General features: G+C 39.7%; 1 protein-coding gene across 6 annotated transcripts in view; it reads right to left on the reverse strand.

Annotated features, from left to right (window-relative positions):
- The window catches only part of EPSTI1 (epithelial stromal interaction 1), a 110329-nt gene that overhangs the window by 20081 nt on the left and 77032 nt on the right, over positions 1-13216 (reverse strand). For all 6 annotated transcript variants that reach the window (XM_055541992.1, XM_055541990.1, XM_055541995.1 and 3 more), the window contains one exon: positions 11513-11596. In XM_055541992.1, the coding sequence (XP_055397967.1) occupies positions 11513-11596 (84 nt within the window). The remainder of the gene's footprint in view (positions 1-11512; positions 11597-13216) is intronic.

Below are 13216 nucleotides of genomic sequence, written 5' to 3' on the forward strand. Positions count from 1 at the left end.
TCCAAAGCAAGGCTGTGGTAATCGGAGGCTAGGCCAGGGTCATTTTAAAATCATGTGTGAATTCCAGTGGGCGTGTTCTGACATGGTCAGCCTGACTGCATTATATGTAAACATTAAAGTGCCATCACCAGGGCAGACATGCTTCTCCCAGGAGAGAATGTTCTCTCAACTCAACAAGGGGAGAAGGATAATGGACGCGGGAGAGTTGATGCCATGAACTTCAAGAACCCCTACCTTTGGATGTTTAAAAAAACAACAAAAAAACAGGAGAAGAGTTTGGGGCTGGGGATAGCTTACAGGAGCCTTGGTTCTGCAGCTCCCCACAGTAATGCCTTTCCCCAGAATAAAGATGACGTTGGCTATGAGAAAAAGTGGAAATAGAGCTCAAATTATTGAGAGGAAACCAACCAAATCCAAGGAAGTAAATACTCATGGTAAAGTAGGAGAGTGAAAAAATAGCATTAATAATGTGTACTCCTCTCTCGCTGTGCTGTGCTAAATCGCTTCAGTCATGTCCGACTCGACGATCCTATGGAACATAGCCCGCCAGGCTCCCCTGTCCATGGGGTTCTCCAGGCAAGAACACTGGAGTGGGTTGCCATTTCCTTCTCCAATGCATGAAAGTGAAAAGTGAAAGTGAAGTCGCTCAGTCCTGTCCGACCCTCAGCGACCCCATGGACTGCAGCCTTCCAGGCTCCTCCGTCCATGGGATTTTCCAGGCAAGAGTACTGGAGTGGGGTGCCATTGCCTTCTCTGCCCTCTCTTACTGGTTATTGTTAATTCTGTCATTATTTAATATAAAGAAATGGACTTTCAGCTACAATAGTCATTGAGTTCTCTATCTCCCACCCAGAAATACTTCCTATCAAATTTCTTGCAACTTCTAAAAAAATATTTTTTATCATAAAAGTTGCTTTTATATGGTGGAAAATGTAAAAAGTATAGAAATTACGAGGAAAAATATAATCATCACTCATAAAAACGCTCCACCCAGAGATAAGCTCCTTTAACATGTCAGTATATTTTCTTCATTTCTTGGTTTACATACATACAGAGACTGTCACTGCTTCTCGCCACCTCGGGTCACATTTGCAGGCTTACCACATGCCAGGCATTAAGCTAAACTCTCCATGTGCTTGCTTTCAGGTAATCTTCCAGTGTCATGAGGTACACAGCATGACAATCATCCATAACAAATGAGGTTTAGAAAGAGAAAGTAATCCATACAAAGTACAAGAGAAGAGGCAGGCTTCAAAACTCACCCAGACTCTATTTTATAATCACTTTTTTTTTTTCATTTTCACATAGATAAGCACATTCTTACATCACTGAAGCATAGTAGTCCCTGTTGCATGGTATTTCAGACTTCAAAATCCTCAACTTCTCTACTGCTGAAAAACTATTTTAAACCTCCCATTAAGCTGATTTTAAATACAAACAATCCTATCCATACAGCTTGCGTGCATTTCTGATTATTTCCTCAGAATAGATGTATACCTTTTAGATCTAAGACTTTTATTTTAGGAAACTCTTTAGAATTTGATACTGTCTGAGTCCTTTGGTGCCCCTCTTATCAGCAGCAGTACGAGGGAGTCTGTAATGTTTTTTAATAGCTAATAATATAAACCCTCCTCACCCCAGCAAACACACAAATTATTTCTTATTTAATCTTGTGATTATTCTCTCAGTTGAAGTGTAGATATGGTTTTCAAACTACCTCAAATTCCACTGAAATTTTTACTGGAATTGCATTAAGCTCACTAATTAATTTGGACAGAATTATCGTTGTTACAGTATTGAATTTTACCACTCAGGGGCATCAGCCATCCCTACTTTATTCAAATTGACGTTAAAGGATTACAGGAAAGTTCTCAGGTATTCTGGGGCTTTTTTAGGTTTGGGGGTTTTGGATTTTTTTTTTTTTTTTTTTTTTTTTAGGGATTGAGCAATTTTTTATATTGTTGCTTTTTGATGAAATCTTTCTATCTCCTATTTTGTCATTAATTTTTACTAATATTTGAGGGCATTATTGATTCTTACATATATGTTTTATGCTGTGCTTAGTTGCTCAGTCATGTCCAACTCTTTGTGACCCCATGGACTATAGCCCACCAGGCTCCTCTGTCCATGGGGGATTCTCCAGGCAAGAATACTGGAGTGGGTTGACATGCCCACCTCCAGGGAATCCTCCCAACCCAGGGACTGAGCCCAGGTCACCCGCATTGCAGGCAAATTCTTTACCATCTGAGCAATGAGGGAAGCCCAGGAATACTAGAGTAGGTAGCCTATCCCTTTCTGCAGGGGATCTTCCCGACCCAGGAATCAAACCGGGGTCTCCTACGTTGCAGCTGGATTCTTTACCAGCTGAGCTACCAGGGAAGCCCTAAAACATATGGAATGCTTCATGAATTTGAGTGTCATATATATATGAAGTGAAGTGAAGTGAAAGTCACTCAGTCATGTCCAGCTCTTTGCAACCCCATGGACTATACAGTTCCTGGAATTCTCCAGGTCAGTATACTGGAGTGGGTTGGCCTTTCCCTACTCCAGGGGATCTTCCCAACCCAGGGATTGAACCCAGGTCTCCCACATTGCAGGTGGATTCTTTACCAGCTAAGCCACAAAGGAAGCCAACTCATTTAATTCCATTTGTTCTAAGCCATTTTTAGTTGATTCTCTTGGGTTGTACAGATTGCTCTCATCCATAAATAATAACTTTTATTTCCAATAATTAGATAAAACTCCTTTTCTATTTTTGTCCTATCAAGTTGGCTAAAACAATTCTTGAACCTTGTCCCATGCAATACTGAAGCTTTCTTCCCTTTCACTAGAAGAGTTTTTCATCAAATAACACTAAAAAGCATTAGGTTAGAATTTCCAGAACAAATATTAGTTGGTGGTAGGAGTTGCAGATATTTTTATGTTGTTCACTGTTCTAATATTTTTACCACTGAGATTAATGTTGGTTATTTGTTTGAAAGACTATATGAATGTTAAGGGAAAAAAAAATTATCTCTAGCTTACCATGTTTTCTTTTTTTTTTTTTTTTAACTGATAGATTTTAACCTACCAGTGCCCATTTTTGGCAATTACAGAGGTAGTCAAATTCTTTTTCTCTCATGATCTCTTTTTCTCTCATATTTCGGTCTTCCTTTGTGGCTCAGCTGGTAAAGAATCCACGTGCAATGCAGGAGACCTGGGTTTGATCCCTGGGTTGGGAAGATCCCCTGGAGAAGGGAAAGGCTACCCACTCCAGTATTCTGGCCTGGAAAATTCCATAGACTATATAGTCCATGGGGTCGCAAAGAGTCGGACACAACTGAGCAACTTTCACTATCATATTGCAGTGATATAAAAAGTTATAATATATAGGTAGTCATCTTTGCACTCCTAGAATAAACTTAACTATGTAAATGATATGAGAAAAAAATCCCATTAGCTAGAATTTTCTTTCAGATGTTAATCTCTATAAATCCCTTTACCAGGTTGTGACATCATGAGACTCACAATTAAATAATATTAATTCTAAATTATTTCATCTTTTTCCTTGCTCTGAAACAACTTGTAGAACACAGGAAAAAAAATGTGTTACTTGAAAATTCTAATGAACCCGCCAGTAAATTTATCCAAATTTAGCTTGTTAAGGGAAAGTAATTCTCAGAAAACTTTAAAATCACTTGCATTTTTGTCTTTATTTTAATTCTTTGAGTCAGTTTAGAGTTTTACATTTTCTCATAAAACCATTCAATCTTCTCTAAAACTATGGTTCTAGCCCCTCATTTATACTGTTGTGTATTTGCATTTTTACTAATATTTTCTTGATTAGACTTACCAGCGATTTGTTCATTTTGTCGACCTTATCAAAGAAGAAGCTGTTGAATTTTTATAACAGCTGTTTCTTCAAGTTTTTTTTTTTATTAATTTCTGTGCTTAATTACTTCCTTCAGTATTGTTTATTGTTCTTGTTTTAAATTCTTAGGTTGGATACTTTAATTTGTTTCTGTTTGAGTACTGACTGGATTTAAAGTTGTGATTTTTCTTTTTCTGAGTATGGCTTTGCAAGGATTCCCTATAAGCTGCTCTCACCATGATTTCTAATGTAGTCTACAATCATTTTCTCTGTCATTGAATAATTTAAATATGTTTTCATGTTTTGGTTTGTTTTTACTTTCCAAATGACTATATAAAATCAATAACCATGCAAAATCAGTAAGTGTACTCAACCTATCAGAAAAATTTTAAATTCCTTGTAGGCAGAAAAGGGATAAAATAAATTATATGGAGAAACAAGTATGCAGGATCAACTGGGTCTGAGTTAGCTGTGTTTCTAAAGGAGAGCTGAGAGAAGCTAAAGATGACCAGGTGGAGAAGTGCTTTGAGAGGAGCTTGCGGGGGGTTCTTCCTCTCCCACACTGGCATACACAGCAGCCCGCACTGACATCGTCCCCTGGGTAACACAGAATGGAGGAGGGGCTCTGAGCTCAGAGGAACAGGACAGTGTCCCAGTACATGCTGACCACAGGAGAACAAGAGGCTGCCACGTGCAGAAGATTGGCTTCTGTATATTTTAACTTGGCCAGGGGCTTCCTTGGTGGCTCAGATGGTAAAGAATCTGCCCCAAGTACAGGAGATCTGGGTTCAATCCCTGGGTGGGGAAGATCACCTGGAAAAGGGAATGGCAACCCACTCCAGTTTTCTTGCCTGGAGAATCCCATGGAGAGAGGAGCCTGGTGGGCTACAGTCCAGGGGGCGCAGAGAGGCAGACACGGCTGAGCAACTAATACTTTCACTTTCACGTGTCCAAAGAAACATGAGGAGATAACCAAGAATCACCAAACATGTGAGAGACAAAACTACGTGAGATAAAACTTACATCAGAAAGGAAAAAAATACTATTAAAATAGTAAGTAGAAAATGTTAATGATTGTATAACTGCCATTAATGAAGAGATCAGAAAGGATATTGCACTTATAAAGCAGAACACTGCTATGAAAAAGTAAGTCAGCAACACTGGTAAATAAACAAATTCAATGCAGGGGCCAAATAAGCAGAATGATGAAATGATTCCAGGATCAAGATGATCTAGCGAAAGGTTCTCCCAGAATACAATGGAAAAGGCCAGACAGGAAGTATAAGACAAATGGTTAAGAGAGACAGAGGACAGGTCTAGCTAGAATTTCCAAAGCTACTTGATACATATCCAAGAAACAGGGAGTAGGGTTGATAATAGGGAAGAAATGTGAAAAGAAAATAGAAATTTCTCAGAACTACAGTAAGACATATTTTGAGGTTAAACAGGCCAAGAAAAGGTAATACAAAATTAAAATCAAAACCACTAAGAAATTTCTTACGATAGGGAGGAGAGGAGAGGAGAGAAAAGAGGAAAAGTAAATAAACAGGACAGAAAATTCAGAGTCAAGAAAATAAAGAATGGAAAACAAAAATAAAAAGTAAATTATATAGCAGAAAATGGGCAGATGCACTAGTAATCACAATAAATGAGAATATATTAAAAAGAGATTATGAAATTGGCTAAAAGAAAAATCAGCCATTTTTGTTACTAGAAATCTAATTTAAGCCAAGTGACACAGAGGGGTTAAAATTGAGTAATGGAAAAAGAAATTGCCTCATAAGTTCTAACAAGAAGGATGGCAAAATAATTAGGATCAGACAAAATTAAGACCAAGAACCATCAAGGTGAAAATCACTAAGTGAGAAGAGTAGTCCATTTCATATTGATAAAATCCTGTACTGAAAGGCTGGCTTCCCATAAGTCATGTTGGTTGGAACTACTTCCCATATCAATGGCTGAACCAATCACAGTCAATGAGAATAGAATTCCCATGATCAGTTAGACCATTTGCAAATGCATCCCTGGGCTGACTTCTGACTTTTCTGAAACAGGCCATGCTAAGTAGGATGAACACATGAAGGGGGAAAAAAAATGAGGTTTTAGGAGAGAAGTAGGTAATCAACACTATTTGATACATCACTCTGAAGTTATCACAACACACAATTTTTTCTTGGGCAGCATTAATTACTACCAAGTGATTATTCACTATAAAATAAAAGTACAGTGTTTTATTTGTCTTCTTTTAATTGTTCATCTCCTCCACAAAAAAGTAAACTTTAGGAGAGAAGGGGCCTTGTCTATCCTGTTTCTAGTTGGAACTTCAGTATCTTCCAGAAGGCTCAGTACATAATAGGAGCTCAGTCCCTGTTGTTGACAGAATAGATGGATGGATGGGTGGATGGATAGATGGGTCGGTGGATGAATACTGGGATGGATTACTCTGAGTTAGAATAATATCAGAATAATAGAGTAAAAAAAAAGCCATAAAACCTTTAAATGGTATAAATAATGTCAGAGTTACAGGGACACAGGGATTGCAAAAAGACCACTGAACCACTGAATTGAATGTTCAGAAGGGATTTTATCTTTAGAGAGCAGTTTCAGTAAGAGCGTTTATGAATATAAACCAGAACATAAAGCATTAAGGACAAAGTGGGCAATAAAGACGTGATTATAGTAATATTACCTCTGTCTTTTTTTTTTTTTTGGTAGAAGCAGAAAAGGTGATAACCCTGAGGATAGCCGAATCAAGGAAGAAGTAGGTCAGCTTGTTTATTTTGTTACGGCGAGAGTCAGCATGCCTGCTCACAAAAAATATATTAGTTAACAGAAAATATACTGAAGATGTAGGGGGGAAATGATGCTTTTGAACTGTGGTGTTGGAGAAGACTCTTGAGAGTCCCTTGGACTGCAAGGAGGTCCAACCAGTTTATCCTAAAGGAGAATTTGATCCCTGGGTTGGGAAGAATTTGAGTCCTGGGTGTTCACTGGAAGGACTGATGTTGAAGCTGAAGCTCCAATATTTTGGCCACCTGATGCAAAGAGCTGATTCATTAGAAAAGACATTGAATCTGGGAAAGACTGAGGGCAGGAGGAGAAGGGGATGACAGAGGATGAGATGGTTGGATGCCATCACCGACTCGATGGACATGAGTTTGAGTAAACTCCGGGAGTTGGTGATGGGAGGCCTGGCATGCTGTGATTCATGGGGTCACAAAGAGTCGGACACGACTGAGCAACTCAACTGAACTGATAGGGTGAAAAACTGAAAATAGGAGGTTTTAGTCAGTCAGTTGTGTCTGACTCTCTACAATTTCATGAACTGTAGCCCACCAGGTTCCTCAGTCCATGGAATTCTCCAGACAAGGATACTAGAGTGGGTTGCTATTTCCTACTCCAGGGGATCTTCCCAACCCAGGGATCAAATCCAGATCTCCTGCACTGCAGGCAGATTCTTTACCATGTGAGCCACCAGGCAAGCCAAGGGAATTACAAGTCAAGTGTTGGAAGAGGGAATTGAATCAAATGTAAAATACCGGGAATTAAAATTAAGGAAGAACCTACTGTCCCCAAAGACCAGAGTAATGGAAGAATGTGAAAGTCAGGGACAGACAGAGCAGGATCAACATGCGGTTGATCACTTTACCTCGATCACTTTACACCTCATTTTAACCTAGAGAATCTACTCTCCAATTTCTCCACAGTAGGTGTTCATTAAATACTTGTTGAATCAAGGGAACAAGTAAACACATGAATGTGTGCGTTAGTTGCTCAGTTGTGCCTGACTCTTCGCGACCTCATAGACTGTAGCTCGCCAGGCTCCTCTGTCCATGGGATTCTCCAGGCAAGAATACTGGAGTGGGTTGCCATTTCCTTCTCCAGGGGATCTTCCCAACCCAGGGATTGAACCCAGGTCTCCTGCATTACAGGCAGATGCTTTACCATCTGGGCTACTAGGTGAAATCAAACACATGAAAAGATGTGATGATACAAATGTGTTATGGCTCCCTACCATGAACATGATTCTTCTTGTTTTCTTAAGCAAAACCACTGAAGTGATAATGAGTGACAGACTCTACTAGCCAGGGAAGCTTCCAGTGGACTTTTTTTAACAACAGACTGAACAAAAAGGGAGAGAAGCAAAAATAAGGTAAATATCCTTATGTACTCTACCATTATTGAAGTCCCTAGTGATGGAACTATCTATACACTCATTATTCATTTTACTGAAAGCTTCAGTAAATAAAAGGAAATAATTTATGTAAAAAGAAAATATGTTTAATCAATAACCAGAAAAATATGTATGTATCAACATTTGTCTGACTCCAGAAGAAAAACAAGATTAAGAAATAAAAAGCTTAATTTTCACTGTTTAAAATAACTGCTCAACCTGAAAATTATATAGCAGATCTGATTTTCTAATCTGTTGAGCATGCCCTTTGTAAAATGTTCTACATTTACAGGTTTTCACATTCTAAATATACCAAACTTTATAAAACAGTATTTAAGACTCACTAGTAGTTATTTTAAAATACATCATGTCTACACTGATTTGTAACACCCCCCTTAGTATCTAAGAACCTCAGGATGTGGTAATAAGTTGAAAGATCACAGAAAAATATTAATACTTTCATGTCATTTGATGGACATCATTGAAAATATAACTTAAAAATATACTAGATTCAGTTTCTACTTGCTAATTACTAGAATCTTACTATAACACTGCTTATTTAACTGTGGATTTCAATATGAAGCCTTTGTCAAAGGAAAAATAATTTTTTTTAAACACCAAGAGATAAAAATGCTTCGTGACTTCTTCATTGCTTATCATGCTTGTATTCAGTCGCTAAGTCATGTCCAGCTCTTTGCAACCCCATGGACTGTAGCCCATCAGAATCCTATGTCCATGGGATTCTCCAGGCAAGAATTCTGGAGTGGGTTGCCATTTCCTTCTCCAGGGGATCTTTCAGACCCAGGGGTCAAACCCACATTTCCTGCATTGCAGGCAGATTCCTCAGCACTGAGCCACTAGGGAAGCACCTTATTGGCACTTGGCTTAATAATTAAGCCTGCTGCTGCTAAGTCGCTTCAGTCGTGTCCAACTCTGTGCGACCCCATAGACGGCAGCCCACCAGGCTCCCCCCGTCCCTGGGATTCTCCAGGCAAGAACACTGGAGTGAGTTGCCATTTCCTTCTCCAATGCATGAAAGTGAAAAGTGAAAGTGAAGTCACTCAGTCGTGTCCAGCTTTTAGCGACCCCATGGACTGCAGCCCACCAGGCTCCTCCGTCCATGGGACTCTCCAGGCAAGAGTACTGGAGTGGGGTGCCATTGCCTTCTCTGATAATTAAGCCTAGTAAGTGGTTTAATAACTAAACTGACAATTTACATTATTTCTTTCAACAATTTAACAGTTAGAACCGGACATGGAACAATGGACTGGATCCAAATTGGGAAAAGAGTATGTTAAGGCTGTATATTGTTACCTTGCTTATTTAACTTAAATGCAGAGTATATCATGTGAAACGCTGGGTTGGATGAAGCACAAGCTGGAATCAAGATTGCCAGGAAAAATATCAATAACCTCAGATATGCAGATGATACCACCCTTATGGCAGAAAGTGAAGAAGAACTAAAGAGCTTCTTGATGAAAGTGAAAGAAAACAGTGAAAAAGCTGCTTGAAACTCAACATTTAAAAAACTAAGATCATGGCATCTGGTCCCATCACTTCATGGCAAATAGACGGGGAAACAATGGAAACAGAGACTTGAGCTCCAAAATCACTGCAGATGGTGACTGCAGCCATGAAATTAAGACATTCGATCCTTGGAAGAAAAGCTATGACCAACCTAGACAGCATATTAAAAAGCAGAGACGTTACTTTACTGACAAAGGTCTGTCTAGTCAAAGCTATGTTTTTTCCAGTAGTCATGTATGGATGTGAGAGTTGGACAATAAAGAAATCTGAATGCTAAATAATTGATGCTTTTGAACTGTGGTGTTGGAGAAGACTCTTGAGAGTCCCTTGGGCTGCAAGGAGATCAAGCCAGTTCATCCTCAAAGAAATCAGTCCTGAATATTCATTGGAAGGACTGATGCTGAAGCTGAAGCTCTAATACTTTGGCCACCTGATGCGAAGAACTGACTCATTGGAAAAGACCCTGATGCTGGGAAAGATTGAAGGCAGAAGGAGAAGGGGATGACAGAGGATGAGATGGTTGGATGGCATCAGCAACTTGATGGACATGAGTTTGAGCAAGCTCCAGGAGTTGGTGATGGACAGGGAGGCCTGGCATGCTGCAGTGTGTGGGGTCATAATCAGACATGACTGAATGACTGAACTGAACTGAAGCACAAAACAATTCAGTGATAACCACTTATATTGTATGTTGGATGAAACTATGAAAAAGTAAGGGTTTGACCTCTGTTGGGAGGAGGGTAGCGCTCAGAGGGTCAATTCTAACAACAACAATTAGTACACATTTCATAATATGAATATGTTATAATATGATTTCCACACTCAATTGCTATAATAAGTTACCTTGTAGAGCAAAGACATAAGAGGAAAAAACAAACCAAATTAAGGAAATCAGAACGGGCATTAGAATTCAAGGTAATTGAATAATTGAAGAAACAGACTTGAGGGATATCCTGGAAGAAATGTCAGGATATATTAAGTACAAATAAAGCAGGAAAAAAGTTGGAAAATAAATATGGGGAAGATAATGGTCTCCCACTAGCTGAATAATTTTTTTTGCTTTTTTAAAGGACCTGGAACAAAGTGGCCCCTTGGAGCTGACTCCCATCTCTCTCATCACTCCCATCCTTGGTTGAGGAGCCTCGGAACCTATGAATCAAAGCAGGTATGACCATCAAGTCACAATACTGTTTTCAGTTACCCTGTCAGAAATTTCCTATTCGTTAAGTACTTTTCTCAGTGTTCATTTCCCTGATTTCTATTGCTCATTTTATTTGGAATATTGTGTTTTTTTGAAACACCTCACATATTTGTATACATGTAGAGTGCGTTGTTTCATTCCTTGGGTATTTTTAGATGAACATTTAAGCCAGTGTCACGATTTTGTGTGCCTGCTTTTTTACATTATGCATTATAGTGGTCTCTGGACATTATTTGCAACATCATATATCTTTAATTTAAAAAATGGCAGTGGCATTTGTTATATTTTGTAGACCCAAAGTTCCAAGTGTCCTGGAACTCCACTTAATATTCTGCAACAAGCTAACTGGGGAAAGAATTTGAAAAATATAGATACATGTTTATGCGTGTAACTGAATCACTTTGTTATATACCTGAAACTAACACATTTTTAACCAACTATACTCCAATACAAAATAAAAAGTTAAAAAAAAAAAGAAGTTCCCAAGTGTTCTATCATCTTCTCCCTGGACCCTGGCACCAACTACAGCAGACACACTGTAGCCCTCTGAGGCTAAGTAAGTAGCAGGAGCCAGTAAGTAGTTGAACAGAAGCGGCCATCACACCACCATACTCTTAAAACATACTCACATCTCACCATTTTTAACACCTGTGGTGTTTTGTTTTGTTTTCAGGATTTTCATGTATATAAATACTTCTGTTCTCAAGCTCTTCCACATTATCTAGTACCACAACCAAATGCTAATATGGTCTTTGAATACCTTCTGGTGCTGTTCTTCCTTTATCTTTTGTAATTTTTTGTTTTCTTCCTCCTTTAGAGTATCCATATAAGCCTGTCTTCTGGCCTGTAATGGTATGGAAAAAAAAGAATCATGAGAAAAAGCATCACCACAATGTCTGACACCTACCGTGGGTCCAGTTCTGATCTGAGCTATATGCTCAGATCAACCTGAGCATATAGCAAGCTCTCCACGTACACGTGCTTAAAATTGAGTGATTTATGCACGCGTCTGCAGATGCCCCTTGGGATGTACAAGAAGAGACGAGCGCAACCACAACCATCCAGCGCACTTTAAAGGATACTCTAAACATTTGTTCAATTAAGCTTTAAAAAAATATCCCCTCAGAGATAATCAACATAGTTTATTCCTTCTCGTGAGGAGAATTTGAAGCAGAGGAAAGTTAAATGTACTTTTTCAAGAATATTTCAACTAGCTGATGAATATCAGAGGCAGGCGGTGGTGACACCGGCCGCAGCAGCAGCACGCACGTGTCTGCTGCTCATTAATGACGTCCTATTAAACAGCGTGTCGGCTGGTGATTGATGCCGTGCAATTCCAGAGACGAGCTTCTCTCCAGGTCTTTGTGTCCCTAATCGGTACCTGAAGTTCCTTTCTGTGCCCGAGAGGGAAAGCAAAGTCTGTTCAGGAGCACAGAAGCCATCATTTCTGGCTGAATTAGGACCTCAAGGGGGAAGCTCGGAAGAGTCAGCACACGCAGTAAGATGTCCTTCAGTCCCAGTGACCCTCCATGTCAGGGTGCCCCCGCCATGGGCACAGAGACCACATGTGCTGGAATTGATGAGATTTCAAGTATTCTATCTGTTCATCTGTCATACACTTTCTCTCCCTCACACTGATTTGCAGCCCACCCTCAGGAAGGCAGAGAGGCCAGCCTGATAAGCTAACACGTAGGAAAGCCATTGTTCTCATAAACTACTCGCAGCATCATGGCAGCAGCGACATATTTCAGGCCCTAGTTCTTTGGACTAGTAATCCATAAAGCTTCCGTAGCCTGGTCCCCCCTTTTCCCTTACTATAATTTTTCTCAAGTACTTCTTAATTCATTCCTCCATTTCTGTCACTATAAAACCCATCTTCCAGCAAATAAGAAGAAGCACTCGCCGGAAAGAGAGAGATTCTCAGGATGCATCAGCTGTAGCACTAATAAGTGGAACTGCAGCGCTCCAAATGTGTCCAGATGTGTTCAGAAAGCCCACATATATCCAAACCCTGCCACATCAGACAGGCACACACATCCCAGGACTTTATCCATATCCTGAACACAAGGGGACTGTGACAAGATATAAACGGTGGGGAATCATTGTCTGGTGACCCTTTATTTTTACATGAGAAGATCTTAAAGGAGGGGAGAGAGGCTGGTAGCACATTTTCTATTCAAAGGAGTAAAAGGAGGAATAAGAGATTTAGTTAAAGCAGATAAGATGACTTGAGTGAGGAACCTATTTGTATACCTTCCTTTTAAACTCAACCTGTTGAGTTTTTTATCAGAATATGGGTCCTGGGTTTCCCAGGTGGCGCAGTGTTAAAGAATCCGTCTGCCAATGCAGGAGACGCAACAGATGTGGGTTCTATCCCTGGGTCGGGAAGATTCTCTGGAGTAGGAAATGGCAACCCACTCTAGGATTCTTGGATGGAAATTCCATGTCAGAGGAGCCTGACAAG

The sequence above is a fragment of the Bubalus kerabau genome, chromosome 12 (genome assembly GCF_029407905.1).
Source record: "Bubalus kerabau isolate K-KA32 ecotype Philippines breed swamp buffalo chromosome 12, PCC_UOA_SB_1v2, whole genome shotgun sequence".
Lineage (NCBI taxonomy): Eukaryota > Metazoa > Chordata > Mammalia > Artiodactyla > Bovidae > Bubalus > Bubalus kerabau.